This window comes from Squalius cephalus (genome assembly GCF_949319135.1).
Source record: "Squalius cephalus genome assembly, chromosome: 7".
Classification (NCBI taxonomy): domain Eukaryota; kingdom Metazoa; phylum Chordata; class Actinopteri; order Cypriniformes; family Leuciscidae; genus Squalius; species Squalius cephalus.
The window spans coordinates 30,979,350-30,996,329 of NC_137128.1; the positions used below are offsets into that span (position 1 = coordinate 30,979,350).

Below are 16,980 nucleotides of genomic sequence, written 5' to 3' on the forward strand. Positions count from 1 at the left end.
AATCCACAAGCATGGAAACAAACACAGTCTAAATCAAGGATCAGCTGATCTTCTCCATGACTCACTTCACATCCTCAAGAAATTTGTCCAGTTCCAGAGGTGAGACATGAGAATACCTTTAAAAAAAAAGAAAAAAAAGAAAAAGAAAAATGTCTAAACGTGGGAAACAATCACCGAAGAGCACCAGACACTTCACATTTTGTTTGAGAAACTCACTTTAGATGGACTCCAGGTCGGTCACGATGATTAATCTCTGCCATGATACCATTAGGGTCAAAAGATTTGGTCTTCTCTTCTACACAATTCTCAGGAAGGAGATCTGGAAAAAATAAAAATAAAGTTTAAGACTTAAACCAAAGAGGAATGGAACAAAAATTCCCTTTTGGATGATTGGGCCATTCATAACATTTCTGTCATTTCTGAGATCAAAATTAAAGCATTATTACTGTATGGTTTCAGGAAGGCATGAACAACAGTGTTTTTTACATGTTCCACTTACACTGGTTATTGATAAAGCAATGCGCAGCAAGCAGTTTTAAGGAGTGGACCTCAAATAACACTCTGTGGAACAGCAGGTCATGAGCCGTGGGTCTCGACTTGGCTTCTGTGCGTACACACGACTGGATAAATTCCTGTCAGTGTGAAGAGATAAAGGCATTTAATTAAACAAAAAGAATTAAGGAGAGCTGTTTTAGTTATAAACATGGGCTTAAAGTCTTTTACCCTCATGAGAGGGTCCTCAAGTGACTGTCCAGCATGATCAACGGCCTCTTTCGAAACTGCAGCGTCTCCATTGGCCTGGATTTCCAATACTGCCATCTAAAGGAGAATGTGGAATACAACATTAAAGGTCATAATTCAGTATTGATTAAAATAGTATTATTTTATTTTATTTATTATTTTAATTTTCAGACCTCCAAGGCACATATACCAAATGAAAATATATCGATGGCATAGTCATCTTCAGCAACTGGAGAAGAAGAAATAGTATATATTAATGTAGATTTCTTGATTACAAATTATAAGAAAAACAACTTTTCTTTGTTGAAAAAAAAAAACATTTCCAAGGTTGAATAAAAAAACTTCCAGATTGCAAAAGGTGTAAAAATGGTAAAGGCATCAGATACTTACTTCCATACTCTGGAGCAAAAAAATGCTGGTTCCGCATTTCATCTCGATGTTGATGCACATTCCCATGAATCGCCTCAGCAAATACTAAGGGAACAGGAGACACAACATTAAAATTAAACTATTTATAACATTATATGGATGGAAGAATTTTAGCCAGTAAACATACATAGATAAAATATCTAGCACATGGGCTAGAGTCCAAAATAAATACTCTGAAGGGGGATGTGGGTCTTATTTTCTTTCTTTATGTCTTAGATTGTCAAAGCTGACAAGAAAAGTTACAGAACATTACACAACTGCCAGGATTTTGGGCCAATATATGCAAAGCATTGTTTAAGGAAGGAAGTAAAAGAAACAGTCTAAGTATGGCCTGTATTTTCTTTCTGACGAGATAACCACATTCCTGTGCACATGGCATATGGAGCTCAGAGTGGACTCACCATTTACAAACAGCCTGTGCCAAACTGTGAAAGAAAGAAAAGACATAAACATCCATGTTAGAGATTCTATGTTAGAGAGGATCAAAAGTCAAATAATTTTGAGCTCAAAGGAATAGTTCACCCTACAATGAAAATGATGTCATTAATCATGTCGTTCGAAAAAAATAAGCCTAAATTAAATCTGTTCATCATATAAAGTGACCGTGTCTCTTTGGTCCCTTTATAAACTTTTTGAAGCATCAAAGTGGTAGTTGCGTAGCTGTCAATGGAGAGTACAGAAATCTCTAAGATTTCATCAAAAAGAAAAAAAATCTTCATTTGTGTTACGAAGATGAATAAAAGTCTTACGGGTTTGGAACGACATGAGGGTGAGAAAATGATGACAGAATTGTCATTTTTGGGTGAACTAACCCTTTTAATGAAAGGTAAAAGACTACAGTCAAACCTGAGCCGATCTTTATGAGGCCGTTGTGCTGAATAAAGATGGTGTCACAGGTCAGGTTACCGTGGATAATGGGCGGATCACATGAATGTAAGTAACTAAAGAACGAAAGGATAAAATGTCAGTACCCACACTTGATAAAAAAAAAAAAAACGTGTTTAAAACATTATACATTTATTTTTCTATTCAAATGAATCTTTTATACATTAAACTTTTTCTCTCATTATAATTGTATTGTAAATATAATTAAATGTAAATGTTATATATAAAGTTGCAAAACATTGAATGTTTAAAAAATGTGAAGAAAAAACCCCCAAAACATTTATAATAATAAAAAAAAAAAGTAAAATTATATAGAGACAAATTATGAGTAATAAATTGTACTGGTTTAAAAGCTGAAGTGTGTAACTTCTAGCACCATGAAACTTTTTTCCTCAAACTCTCCCCTACTCTGCCATTGGCCAAACAAACAGACAGCCCCGCCCCCAAACTGGCACCATTGGTTGAGTCAGTGTTGCTATGCTAGAATGGTCAAGATGCTCAAACAAACAAGCAATGTTTTGAGAGCCACAGACAGAGCCACAGTGTTTACACTTTTGTACAAATCAACCTACATATAACTGTCTCTGTATATTAAGCTGGGAAAATATTTTTAGTTTACCTACACACTTCAGCTTTCACAGCATATTTGCAGATGATTTTCTGAGATAATATTGAATTCGCAGTGTCCTACCTGAGTGCAGAAAGTATCTGTGTGCACCAACGCTTCCATGCCTGAGACACACACAGAAAGTACCAGTGTGTTAAGTGTTTGTCATATTTCTGCCAGAAGGTGGTGTAGTCCTCCAGCTTTTCTGCATGAAGGGTTTTCACTTTCAATGTTCGATGAAACGTCTCACCTTCACATTCATAGTTTTGTGGTTTTTCTTTGTCTTCTTCAAAAACTGCTTGAGACTTCCAGATGACATATATTCAGTGATAAAAATCACCTGTGTAGCACGAATAGAAAGAAAACGTGAATGTCTGAATTCAGGGCAAAGTTCACAGAAGCGTTTGTTTTTATCAGGTGTGTTTTGAGACTCACCCTCGCTCTGCTCTCTCTCATGTCCAGCCAGTACTTGTGAAATTTGACGATGTTCGGATGCTCCACCTGCATAAGGTTCTCAAACATCTCTCGTATCCGCTCCTGCATAACACAAAGTACATACACACTTGGTTTTACATTTCAAGCATTTTGTCTGTCACTGTACCACCATTCCAGAATGATGACGCTCCAATACAGTAACATATCACAGATGTTTGTGGTGTAGCATGCCAAGTATCCCTCCCAGAATACTGATGTTGGAAAACAAGCATGGTCCTACCTCAAAGGACTTGAAAACCTTCTTGTCTGAAAACTGCACTTCGTTCCACACCACCTCCACCCCCTCTTCAGTGTCCATGGCCAAGTACGCACTCTCAATGCCTGGGACATTTCCCTGACTGACCTAAACCAGAGAGAGAGGAAAGAGTGGAAAGAGAGTTTTAGTGCTGCCAAGTTCATACAAAGTACCATTTAGCCAGTGATATCTGCAATATTTACTTCATATTGCACAACTTTCTACAATGTTTGCAAATGTGATATTTTAGTATCAACTTCTAGGTATTGTAAGTACATGAAATTTGTATTTCTGTGAAAGAAACGCCCCCTTCTCCGCCCCCTGCTCCACAACTCTCCCATGGTGCACGTTGTGGCTTGGGCTGCGATGAGCGAGAATGAAAACAGACTTTGAATGGCCTGTAAATTCTTGGCCATTTTGGTCTTTGTAATGCTGTAAATGAAGCTCACAAAACAGAAGAGGGCACACTGCTGTTTGCTTCCCAAACACCTCAAGTCTCCACCTTTTTTGGACAGAACCAGACCTTTTATTATCACAACTGTCTAAAGGAAAACAAACCGTCCAGGGTTTTCATATTTTGATTTTCTATATTTATAGCCTGAATTTGCTCCCCTCCTGCTGATCATTGAACACAAGCTATGTATTTTGGAGACAGACACAACATGATCCAGTCATGCTGAGATACAGCTGCCCTCTAAAAGGCCTTGGATGGATTTAACTATCTCAGATTTAAAAACATGACTACAAATTGATAATACGGTTTGGTAGGTTTCAACAAAGAGCTTTTTCATTTGTCAGAGCATTCAGGAACGATAAAATAGGAGTAGAATAAGCTGTACATGTTAGAGAGTCATTATAATGTTTACTACGCTAAATAGTATCAAGTAGCAATTCAAGCTCAAATAATGTGCTTGATTGATTACAATATCCTATGAAGTCTAGGAAGGTTCATCTTAAAAAATTACGTTTATTTTGGTATTACAAGCGCATTGATTGTCATTCGCCATTGTGTTCCAGGCTCAGAGGTTAAATAGTGACCATTAAAAGGACAACCTCAGGGCAACAGTAAAACAGAACTAGTTTTATGACACTTTTACTGATAATGGCAGAGCACAGAAAAGCTGGGTTATGTAAAGCGGAGAACACAAGGACACCAAAAACATGTCCAATTACATTTGGAGTTAATTAATTCCCTAGATGCCGCACAAACAGACAAGGAATGTCTTTGAAAACAAATAAAAAAAACATTCAAGTTCCTCTGAGAGCCAGAGTATCCTTCTACCCAGCTGGCGACTACAAATTATGGGCAATCAAAGGCGGCTGACCATTTTATGGATAAGTATTATACCTCAGCGTGCTCCAGTGACGTATATATAATGTTACTAGGATTTATCAAATTATGGCCTATTAGCCATGGTGCATTTTAAATTAATGTTTAAAATGCAGTATGCATAAGGGTTGTTGACACAGCAGGTCTACTTTAGCATGCCCTAAAACTATTGCAATGTTCTAAAATCATTTAATTTAGGAGCCTTTTTTTAAGTCCAATTTTATACAGAACCAGTACCAAAAAAAGGGAATGGAACGACGTCCAGTTCTGCGGCACACAGCCGCTACAGAATCTAGTGTGAAACATTGGCTGCGTCCGAAAACTGATAAATGCTGCCTTCGGAGGACGCATTCCAAGGCATCAAGGCACGTCCGAATGCAATGTTAGTTTCACTTCCTGTCTCCTGAGATACCTTCTTCTGATCGATTTTTGAAGGCAGCATAGATGTATCCTTCGCTGCCTTTGATATTCCAGAATTCTGTGCTTCCATTCTGTGACAGTTGAGCTAGAAAAATAAAGATGGCCTCTGAAAGTTGCGGCTGGTCGTCAGTGTGTGTAAATGTACATTTTTGATCAATATTTTTCACTTATGTCATTTCTAGCAAAAATTACTATTTCAGTCATTAAAAATTCACGTAGTTTTCTCCAAAGCTCACTCTATTTTGCTGTAGATCATTAAACCATTACGCTACCCCAGAACGCTGTCCGAAATCAGTTTTGTGAGGTACCTTTGTGCGTGTGCAAACACTGCCTGCAAAGTCATTGACTGATAGGCCAGCGAGGCAACAAGTCGGCTGCCTAAGCTTTCGGACGCAGCCCTCAAGTGACCAAACAAAGTCTGATTCCCGAACACATGGCACTTATGAGTCGATTTTTTTAAGTTAATCAAAAACATACAGTGAAATCAGTGTAATACGATTCCCAAACTAATGACTCTTATGAACAGTTACTTTTAAGTGACTCAAAAACATACACTATGACCAGTGTAATTCGATTCCTGAACAAATGATTCTTGAGTTGGTTAAAAACAAACAAAAAAAAAAACTTCAAATTTAATCCAATTGCCAAACAAATTACTTTTAATGACCAAATTCTTTTAGATTAATCAAAATCAAACTTTGTGATTAATGTACTCCAACTGAACAAAAGACTCTTATGAGCCAATTTTAAGTGAATCAAAACACAGTGTGACCAGTGTAATCAGATTCTAGAATGAATGATTCTTATAAGCAGTTTTTTTAAGTGAATCAACAACATACATTGTGACCAGTGTAATCCGATTACTGAACAAATAACTTATGAGCCAGTTCTTTTTATAGCCAATCAAGAATTTGCAGCACAGACAAAAAAATCTAGTAGAATGCGTCAAACTACCCACAAATAATATAAATCACTGTCAAAATGTAGTTGTGGTGTTAAGTTCTGGGTTTGGGGTCTGTCTTGTGTGAAGTTTATAAAGAATGTTTTTGGAAACTTTACCAAATATCAGGAAACACTGTGCCCCCCCCAAAAAGCTGATATAATCTCACACTCAGTGCTTTAAAATCTGTTCTGACATGAGCCCACATAAAAGCTTTTCCAATGAAAACATTACAATCTTCATTTCCTGCCCTTTCATCCCCTAACCTGCATCTGTCACAGATACGTTTCCAGCTGTATTACCTCTTCCTGCATAATGTAAGAAATCTAATGAGCTGTTCTGTGGAACCACTTTCATCTCTGGAAACCTGACTCTGAATGCTCTCTTCTACATCCTATTGAGGATTAACAGAGAGAAAATGTGAATGGCTTGCGTGCATACCTGAATGAATCAGAGATTTATATCCAGGTACAGCTTTTCAGATATACAATTATCATCAAGAATGGTGCTTCAATTCAGCACACTAACCCCAGATGCATACTGGGCCCCCTACCCTAGACTAAACGCTTTGTCTGGATACAAAGAAGAGCCTCACTCTGTGGCGTCAGGTCACCTTTCTCCATCAAAAAGGTAGCCACCCCATAGAGCACTGACTTTAACTGACATACAGGAGACACTCATATCTGTAATTTTGGAACAAAATGGTTTGTGAAACACTCTTAGCTGGAGAGAGACCCATTCCAGATGTTCCAGATGTGAAAACAAGCAATCCTTGTTAGCTAAAGTGCCAGTGTCACTCAAGACCAGCAAACAGCCTGAGGGGACCACCCTACTCAGGGGTCTGGGGGCGGAGATGAACACATTGCATGACACGACATGAAAGAGATACAAACGTGCTGCTCTGCATTTTTGTGGTAAAGCTCTCCAAGAATTGAGGAGTTGCCTAAGATGAGCAGAAATGCTGGTATTCCCCCCTGTCATTCACCGCCCCTCTGTTTAAATGGAAAACAAGACACTTTGACCTGCAGAGTGTTTGATGCTATCAATTTATGAGCTGACAGAAACTTTTAAAAATGGCTCAAATAGATAGTGAACCATTGCATTAGCATAGCAGATATTTTATGTAAGGAATAATTGACAACGGGCCATTGAATTATTAGAAAAATAATGCACACCCGAGGTGGTAATGCGACCACGTGCGAAGCGGAGGTCAGTGCTCAGCCAGTGCCGTTGTGGGTTTTATTTCTGTGGTTTGTAAAGACCTTTGAAATAACTTAAATCATTTGGCAAGGTGATATGGAACTGTTGTGCGATCAAGACCTGCCTGGGAACTACTTTAGCCGTGCGTTTCCCTGAAAATAATTGCACACCTTAGAATGTTCGTCAACCAATCAGAATCAAGCATTCAACTGCCCCATAGTAAAAATACATTACAAATTTTAGTTTTCTTTACAACATTTCTATTATATAATGTATATTTATAAAATATTTATTATGAATTATCAAGTTATTATGTTCTATTCATCAAAGAATCCTAAAAAAAAAATCTGTCTCCCCCCAAAAAGGCAGCACAACTATTTGTTGTTAATGTTTGAAGTGTCCCTGTATAATTTACAGCATTGACTGACAGAGAATTACTTTTATATGCAAGCTAAAGAGACATTATAACTGAAATATACTTAACTCAATCAGAGCCAAATCAAACTGGCTCAAGAAAGAGCAGTCGATGAATTAACCCAGTTGATTAATCGCCCAATTAATAAACACAATTACTCACAGTTTACCAATGTGCAATGTAGAGCTGCATGATCACAATCTCAATTCAAAAACCTACACAATCTTACTCCTAAACGACAACGATTCAGCTATCTAAAACTTTGATAAGTTTGATCACTGCGAACATTCAAATCTGCGTTCGCACAGCCACTGACACAGAGGGAGCAGTTGTCATGTATAGATCTTAGTCAGGTTAGCTGCCATTTTGAATTTAGTCAATGGCACGCACTGTATAAAGGTCAAACTTTTCACAACTCAACTTTTAAAAATTGTTGTCTACTGAAAGTATTTTTTCAGAAAGACATTTCATCAGCTGAACAGTCGGAATGTTGTTAAACAACAGTACAATCCATTGAATGCACTGCATTCTGTCCCTCACAGCCTCGTTTTCATTCCTCTCAAAAAAGAAAAATGGCACTACCCTGACTAAGGTCTATGGGTATGAAACAGTCTTTTCAACCACACAGTATCATTATTCACATAAGTACTGGGATAAAAGTATACAGTTAGGATATAAACACTGATGTCTACGGTAGCAAATCTACCTTTTAAAAGTAACTTGACACTTCAAATAAAGATTGCATCAATTGTATCATTACACCAGTAGTTGGTGAAGGCTGACTGTTAAAAATGCACTTGTCCAGAAGGAACCTTTTAGCATTCTATAGTTGTGTCCTAAAATTAAGGTGTTTTGGGTGCAAGTATGTGATCTAATATCACAGATTCATGGAATTGATTTTCCAGTGGATCCAGAGGTGTTTATAAGGTAATTTTACCGACTCTAACCTGCCACATAGTCAAGCTATTAAGCTTGCTGAAATGTTGTTGAGCTAAAAAATGCATTGCTTAAAAATGGAAACAAGACATTGATGTGCTAATTGGATTGTGGTTGCCGGAGGTTTGCCGCTGTGTACCAATATAAGAGATCACATATTCAATGAGGGGCAGAGGTGAATTATTTTAGAAAATCTGGAAACCCTTTTTGAATTTCATTAAAAAAATTGACACATGATTTCATCTGATGGAGTTGTTTTTCTAACTGTTTTATGATGCATCTCCCTTTTCCCTTTTTTTTTGTGTGTATGTGTGTTTTTCCTTTGTGCCTTGTCTGACGTTCGTTGGTTTTATTGTTATATTTGGAAAAAAAAGCTAAAAAAAAGAAAAAAAATTGTCATTGAATCATTCAAGAGGTTTGTTTAAAAACGCTGATTCATCCAGTAATGAAAAAGTGAAGTCTTCAGGATTGAGTCACTGAATCTTTAATTCAAACAGATTTTTTAAAATAGTTAATATACATTAATTAAATATTTTAAATAGACTGCAGCAATTAACAGTTTGTCAGAACCTCTAGTATTTATTTACTATTATTTTGTTCAATTGTCTATTCAGAATCATGGGAGATTTTAAATGAAAAGTCGCGATTCTCAATTTATCCAGAATTGTGCAGCTCTAGTGCAGTGTGAAACCTTTTTGAAAAATCTTACAAGGATTAATTGCTAACCCAGGGTTTAATATGAACAGCAAAAAATGGAACAAGGGTCTTGTTTTTTTTTTTAAATGGTTTTTCAAACATCAAAAACAGACAAAAAGACCCTTAATATAACAAAAATCTGTGCAATATGCAAAAATAAAACTAAAGGGGAGGATGACGATATACAAGGCCAACCTCTATAACAAAGTATAATCACAATAATTGCAAAAAGTAAATGTTACAAATCTGAAATAAATAATAAATATATCAGTCCTTGTGGCTAGACAAAAAAGTAAAAACTGGTTCCCACTTTTTGTCGAATTTTACAGAATTCCCAGAAATGGTGTATCTAATTGTTTCCAGGTGTAACGTAGAAGTGAGTATGGACAGCCAGTCAGAAAAGAGGGGCGTAGTATTTTTCTTCCACAAAAGCAGGATAACTTTCTAAGCTAGTCATACTATATTGAACAGGTACTCATACTGAGAGACTCCAGTGAGTCTGACCAAAACAAGGGTCTTGTTAATCCTGGTTTAAAAATTACTGGTTAAACATTTCCCTTAGAGTTATTGAGAATTACAAACTGTCAAAATGGAATGAATCACAATCACCGCTGATCGTCAGGTACCTAGACGCTCTGAGAAGAGCATGCTATCAGTTGGACCATTCCTGAGAATCACACACTTGGCAGTCACTCAAAGGAACTATTCAACGTGATAATCCTACGGGTAAAGTGTCAAACTCATCAAGCTTTCATTGCATCCTCTACCAGCTTAAGCTGTATTGTGCAACTTCTACCAAAGAAAGAAGGCTGACAGATGCGTCATATTTTCAACTCCTGCCTCAGGGCGTCCCTCTCCCAAAGCGCTCAACTTTTTATCTTGCACTCACATATGAAATAAAAGAGTAGGCAAAATCAGCAGTAAGTGATGAATACCGCTGCTTTCGGGTAAACAGAACAAAGTAGGTGTGTTTTTTAAAGTAGGAGTTGCTCAGTTGCTGTTTGTGATCTGCAGGATGGTATTGTTCTACACATAAAGATTCAGAAGCCCAGTGGTGCCTAATGCACCACTTTATTACATAAACCTGAACATTTTAAAAGCCACATCAGGACAAGTGCACCACTGGGTTTGAGCAAGAGTGGCACTTTTGAAGTGAGGATCTGTCACAGCCGGCTTGTAGGATTGAAGTCTGCAGCATTAACCGAGATGAGAGCTCTAGCTTTGAATGAGGGGTTAATGCGAAAAACGATCAATGCTGATGGACTTGTAGGGATCATAAACAAAGAAAGGTGCAATATGTAGCAGACGACATCAGATGACTTAGTAAAAAGAGAAATAGAGAGCAGGACAAAAAGAGGAAAGTAAACAAAGAGCATTATAGAATAAAAGCATGATGTGATGTCCACACAAAACAGTGTTAGTCACCACACTCACGACTCATGAATGCCCTGCATTGTGACGCTAAAGATGTGGGAAGCCATGGTGTGAACCTACTGAAAGCTCGCCTTTTCCAGAGGTTCTTTTTCTTCCTCTACTAGCTTTCGCTTTCTGTTGCAAAGTTCTGAAAACTGGTATTTTCCAAAGCTGTGCCAAGCGAAGAACACCTGCAGCAACCAAACCAAAACTATACAGCTTTGATAAGATAAACAAGTAGCCTAGTTTTTGGTTGGTTGAGAGATCAGCCTGAATGCAACAATCACAATCGTGTCTTAAAGACCCCCTTGAAAATCAAGTTTTTAATGTTGTTTATATGTCTATGTGCGTGGTGCTTTTAATATGCTTTAAGACAAGCCATCTTCTGCACATTCATAAGTCAACACCATTGTATAGTATTTTCTCCTCAAAACTGCAGGGAAAAAAAGACGCGGTTTGAAACTGCTGGTGTTTCTCACGTCACAAACTACCTTGTAACCAATCACATCAACATACTTTAGCATATCATTTACAGCAAACTAAAAGGGAAGTCTCAAGAGAAGCCAGGTTATCCCCGTATTTTCCTGTTCATATGAAAAAAAAAGAAAAAGAAAAATCGGGTACATTTAGCAATATAGCAGGTTAATTAAGTATAGGATTTATGGTAAAACTTTATTTTACAGTGTCCTTGTTACATGTTACATGTACTTACCATAGTAATAACAATAAATTATGCATAATTACATGCAACTAACCCTCAACCAAATCCTAATCCTACCCTATCCCTATAGTAAGTACATGTAGTTAATTAATATTACTCAGTACTTAAATATATAATTACACTGTAACAATGACACCTTAAAATAAAGTGTAACCGGATTTATATTATATTACAGTTATGATGAACTATATGATGAACTATATTCCACAGACCATCTAAGTTGTTCAAAGCGTTTGTAAGGATGCTGATTTTTAGAAGGCAGCTGTCTGACTCTGAGATGAAAAACGGGATCATGGTTTGTCTAACATTAGCAACACATTATTCGATGTTTGATAATGTAGTCAAGCAAAAGTCTAATCGACACACCGTTATGTGTCCGACGTTGTAGAGAGCGATACATAAAACGCTTTACCATTCTGATATATGTATACGAGTTGACTGAGTAAATCTCTGAGCTGGTGTGATATGCATATGCACAGGAAAAACATGTTATTTTGGTGATCAAATATGAGTTTTAAGGGATAAAATTATTGACTACAGGGGGACTTTAAAACAAATTAAACTCATGTAAACAAAGTTCTCCTAGATTACAAGAGTGACACATGAATATGGGAAGCTGCATATAGGAGTCAATTGTCTTACTTGTGACATTGTGAAAAACAATTTCAAATACTAAAACACATTCTACTCCCTAAAGAGATACTCCATCCAAAAAAAAAGAAAAGACAATTCTGTCATCATTTACTCACCCTCATGTCATTCCAAACCAGTAAGACTTTCTTCTGTGGAACATAAAAGAAGATATTTTTAGAAATATGTATTTTGTCCATACAATGGAAGTCAGTGGGCTCCAATGTTGCCTGGATCCCGACATTTTTCAAAATATCTTCTTTTGTGTTCTACAGAAGAATAAAAAAAAGTAGGGAATGGGACCAGGTTTGGAATGACATGCAAATCATTTTATGTATTACACCATGATTATGCCACAAAAGGTCTGGGGTTTCATATAATGTATAATGATAGCAATGGTTATTAATATGTAAATGAGTAGGGGAATTAAGTATGTGCACATGCTTACACAAAGGCACAGCACAGCATAATCCACAAATGGATCAAAAATACCATCTGCTCCATGCCTGTTCTTTATAAATACATAATACTTGTTAAAATATCAGGGGCGGGTAAACATATAAAGAAGCTATATATTTATCACAAATTAATATTTCACAGAAATGCATTTTATGCACCTGAATTTAAACAATTCAGAATGATTTGCTAATAAATAATTTAGACTAATTTGTGAATCTGTCTGATTCACTGAAAAGAACTAAAAAAAAAGCTCACAAACCAAAAATGATGGCTTTCAAGCAAGTTTTACTTTACATATATATAATATCTAGCAGATGAAAAAAACAGAGCAGAATAAAACAAGAAAATTTAATTTTCTACATTTTTTTTCCCATAACTTAAGAGTTTATTAATTTACATTTTCAAGCCTGGAAAACAATTTGATATTTGCAGGCTTTCCAGGACCATGGGAACTATGTAAATAAATCATTAGGGAAGATTAAATAATGATTTTAGCCATTATTTAACCCTCACCTGAGGAAGTAAAGCTGAAAGCTGGATGGAATTTCAGTTATAACTTGTATCTGACAGTTCTGGTCTAGTTACTGCTAGTCAGTCACATGAGATTCATTTGGGATTCTTAAGAGCATGAGTGAGCTGAAATACTCAAGCTGTCATCAAAAGCTCATTCTGTAGACTCACACATGACACTAATAAGTTCGAACAACCTATTGCTGTCATCTAGCATCTCTAAATTCACATCTATGAATAGAGGCATTGTCTCAACTAATTGAAGAAGCACAGCAGATTACTCTTGCACAATTAATCAGTGTAACTCCTGACAAAAAAAGTGAATCTTACACTAACTGCAGTTGAAGGTGGTAAAAAAACAGTTCTGCATCTGAAACAGACAGATGGAATTGAAATTGTGTGGCTGTTTTTTTTAAAGGACACATTCAGTTTTACTTTGAATTCGGAAAAGAGGAAACTTTAAAAGTGATGCAGAAAACCTAAGTGGTTTAGAAATACAATAATATCTATATCAGAGGTCTCGAATAGGGTCTCTGCGACATCCAAATCCATGCTACTGAAAGCAGTATAACAAAAACCCAATCCAAAAATGAAAATTATATCAAAAGAAGATATTTTGACAAATGCTTGAGTAATTGGGGTCAAATCAATGCTGTTTGGATCTGAACATCTTCAAAATGTTATTTTGTGTTCCACAGAAAATAAAGAAAGTTGGACAGGCTTGGAACAACATGAGCGCATGATGAAACAGTTTTCATTTTTGGGTGAACTATCCCTTTAAGTCAACTTCAACCTAAGCGAATGTTAAGGTTCAGCTAAATGTTTCATTGTCCATTCTAAATTAAAATTGTGTTAAATACAATTAAAATGTAATGTACGGGTACAAAACAAATCTCTAAAACAAGAGATCCTTGTTTCACGGGAAACTAACTCTGCTAGTCTTCAGGGACTTAGAGAGAGGCTGGCACAATCTTCTAGAGCCCAGTGCCAAACACAGCCATCTTGATAATATAGTGTGTCGAAGAAAGATGAGCAGCGGTCAGCATAAGGCCAACATAATTGTTTTCCTAACTGGACAAATGCTCATGCACTAAGAGCAAGCGAGATAGAGAAATACCATTTGAATGGCTTAATGCAGTGAGACAGATGGCGTTTGCTGGTTTTGCTTTACACTGGCCATTAGCCAAGTCTCTCTCTCTCTCTCTCTCTCTCTCTCTCTCTCTCTCTCTCTCTCTCTCTCTCTCTCTCTCTCAAATTAGTCTGCTCTCTCTCTCTCTCTCTCTCTCTCTCTCAAATTAGTCTGCTCTCTCTCTCTCTCTCTCTCTCTCTCTCTCTCTCTCTCTCTCTCTCTCTCTCTCTCAAATTAGTCTGCTGTTCCTCTCCACTGGTTTAATTAGTGTAAATGCATCACCACCACCTATCATTGGGTGAGAGGGTCCATTACCTGTGAGTGTCTGATAATGACAGTACAAATACACCAGGAGTAGGGGTGTAACGATACACAAAACTGACGGTTCGGTACGCCCCACGGTTTTGACATCCCGGTTCGGTTCGGTTCGGTTCAGTGGGGTGGGGGGTTTAGAAAGCTAAAATTGCTGCTTCTTTTTTTTACAGTGGTTTAATGAACAAATTCTGTATTTGTCTTTAAAATAATTCAATTACAGTTAAACTTTTCGCAAGGATAAAAAAAAAAAAAAGATCTGCTAAATAATGCTGTAAACTATATAGGGAGCCCACTCATTACTATAACCTTAAAGGTTAACAACAGAGCCTAGACTTTTAGCCTAATTTCAGATACTATTTATTTTTAGATATAATAATCACTCAACACATTGTATGAAAACATGTAAACTGCACATAAGGCAGTTTTCTCATTAACATGTTTTCTACACTAATTTGTTATTGAAATATAAATATTTACACAGTTGCTGTCATTTTCATGACAGATATTTAAAACATAGGCTACATTAAATAATCAAGATATCAATCATTAACATGTTAAGTAAAATATATTATATAGGCTAATATATTGCATTTATTTAGTGCAAGAGTTCATTTAGGAACCAACAAGCTGTGGGCACTGAATGACTTGCCTGAGGTAAATATAAGGCTATGTGACAAACTAAGACGTTTTATTGGCGTCTTTCCGCTGCTGAAACACTGATCGATTGATTACACAAGTTATAATGCTTTTCAGTAAGTATACTGTATCTTTTAACATACCTTCAGGTGTCCATTCATGTTTATTCTGTAACTGAGGAAGAGAATCGCGTTTACTCGCGCTCCGCGCTGCCGCTTTTAAATGAGGAGCTAGTGCAGTGATCTGTCACGCCACATCAAAGAGCGCCAAAACGGCATTTATTGTTTGAATTTCGTGAACAAATAGACAGAATTTGAAAGATTACACCTTGTTTATTATCGAAAGTAACAAAATACGGAGCTTGCTATTATGGGGTGTTAATGGTGGTTAGGCTATAACGCTGTATTCGTTGTGTACACATAAGACATGAGGTCCGCTGGGCCGGGACAGCAGGGGGCGGGGCGTCCTCGATACGCCATGAGAGTATCGCGATACGTATCGTGGGTGGTGTATCGCGGTTTTTCGGTTCGGTTTGAATATCGTTACACCCCTAACCAGGAGTGTGCGGCATGATCAAAATCTTATATTATGGTTTGAGGGTGTTTTTTTTTTTTGTCACAGTAATATCTCAATATAAACTGTTCAAAAGTTTGGGATCTGAAATATTTTTATGCTCAACAAGGGTGCCTTTATTGGATCAAAAATACAGTAAAAACAGCAATATTGTGCAATATTATTACAATTTAAATTCATTTATTCCTGTGAAGGAATTTGAATTTTCAGCAGCCATTTCCTATTATCAATGTTGAAAAAAAATAGAAATCTTTTGTAACATTATAAAAGACTTTACATTATAAAAAAATTATTACTGACCCCAAACTTTTGAACAGTTGCATAAATATCATTGCATGAAACTCAACCCTGAAATGGAAATTCAAATATCATTACATTTAGGGATGCACCGATATGAACATTTCGGCTGATACAGATGACCGATAATTCTTTAAATTTTAAAAGCCGATAACCGATATATTGGCCGATAAATCTAAATCCAAATTTGAGAGCCTGATTACAAAAACAAAAGTCTCTCACCATTAAAAGTCATGTCCCAAGCACACTATTATGATAATTTTCTCATAATTTTATGTAGCCAATTTATGACAGACTTGCGCTGCACATGGTGTAGACTTCACTGTATTTTCCTTTTTAATTGATTCCAATCAGCATGCATCTGAAGTGTCTCAGCTGAAGGAAATAATCCATAATTTAGGCTTTCATATAATCAGCCAAATTTTCTTATCGGGCCGATAATGATAACATTAAAAATGAACATATATCGGCTAATGCCGATATATCGTGCATCCCTAATTACATTATTCACAACAAATGAATGATAAGATATATTCAAAATCAGCTTAATAACGCTTGAGATTCCAAACTGTAATGCATTATAAATATGACTAGATGAATCACGTATGTTTCCTGACAGTGACGGTGTCGGTGTGACTGCACAGTAGAATTCTCTATTAATGAGCCGCATTGTCATGTTGCTCGGCAACCACCACCACTTACAGTTCCACACGTTTACGCCAGACATCCGTGCCGTGGTTGCTCCCATTATAATCAGTGAACCCGTCGGCAGTGGCCTAAACTGTTTACATCGCTCCAGTAAATAACAACAAATAGCATCTTAATAAATATTGTAAAAGTGCAAATAGTAAATGATACCATTTAGATGAAGAGTAAATAGACATGATATGCTATTTGTACATATGATAAATTGTCTGAGCAATAGTTGGCAGAGTTAGTGAAAACAGTCTTTACCAACAACACTAAAT

At 36.6% G+C, this 16,980-nt stretch overlaps 1 protein-coding gene across 2 annotated transcripts in view; it reads right to left on the minus strand.

The window, feature by feature from the left end:
* nrbp2a (nuclear receptor binding protein 2a) overlaps positions 1 to 16,980 on the minus strand; it is a 32,711-nt gene that overhangs the window by 4,031 nt on the left and 11,700 nt on the right. Inside the window, exons 1-13 of one of the 2 annotated variants that reach the window (XM_079875570.1) lie at positions 12,213 to 12,242; positions 3,378 to 3,500; positions 3,098 to 3,199; positions 2,913 to 3,002; positions 2,747 to 2,787; positions 2,017 to 2,111; positions 1,572 to 1,595; positions 1,132 to 1,215; positions 915 to 970; positions 724 to 819; positions 500 to 632; positions 217 to 319; positions 66 to 116 (exon numbers count right to left, since the gene is read on the minus strand). In XM_079875570.1, the coding sequence (XP_079731696.1) occupies positions 66 to 116; positions 217 to 319; positions 500 to 632; positions 724 to 819; positions 915 to 970; positions 1,132 to 1,215; positions 1,572 to 1,595; positions 2,017 to 2,111; positions 2,747 to 2,787; positions 2,913 to 3,002; positions 3,098 to 3,199; positions 3,378 to 3,500; positions 12,213 to 12,218 (1,004 nt within the window). In that variant the 5' untranslated portion in view covers positions 12,219 to 12,242. Of the gene's footprint in view, positions 1 to 65; positions 117 to 216; positions 320 to 499; positions 633 to 723; positions 820 to 914; positions 971 to 1,131; positions 1,216 to 1,571; positions 1,596 to 2,016; positions 2,112 to 2,746; positions 2,788 to 2,912; positions 3,003 to 3,097; positions 3,200 to 3,377; positions 3,501 to 12,212; positions 12,243 to 16,980 lie in introns of those variants that run through there. The other variant, XM_079875569.1, reaches the window with a different exon arrangement.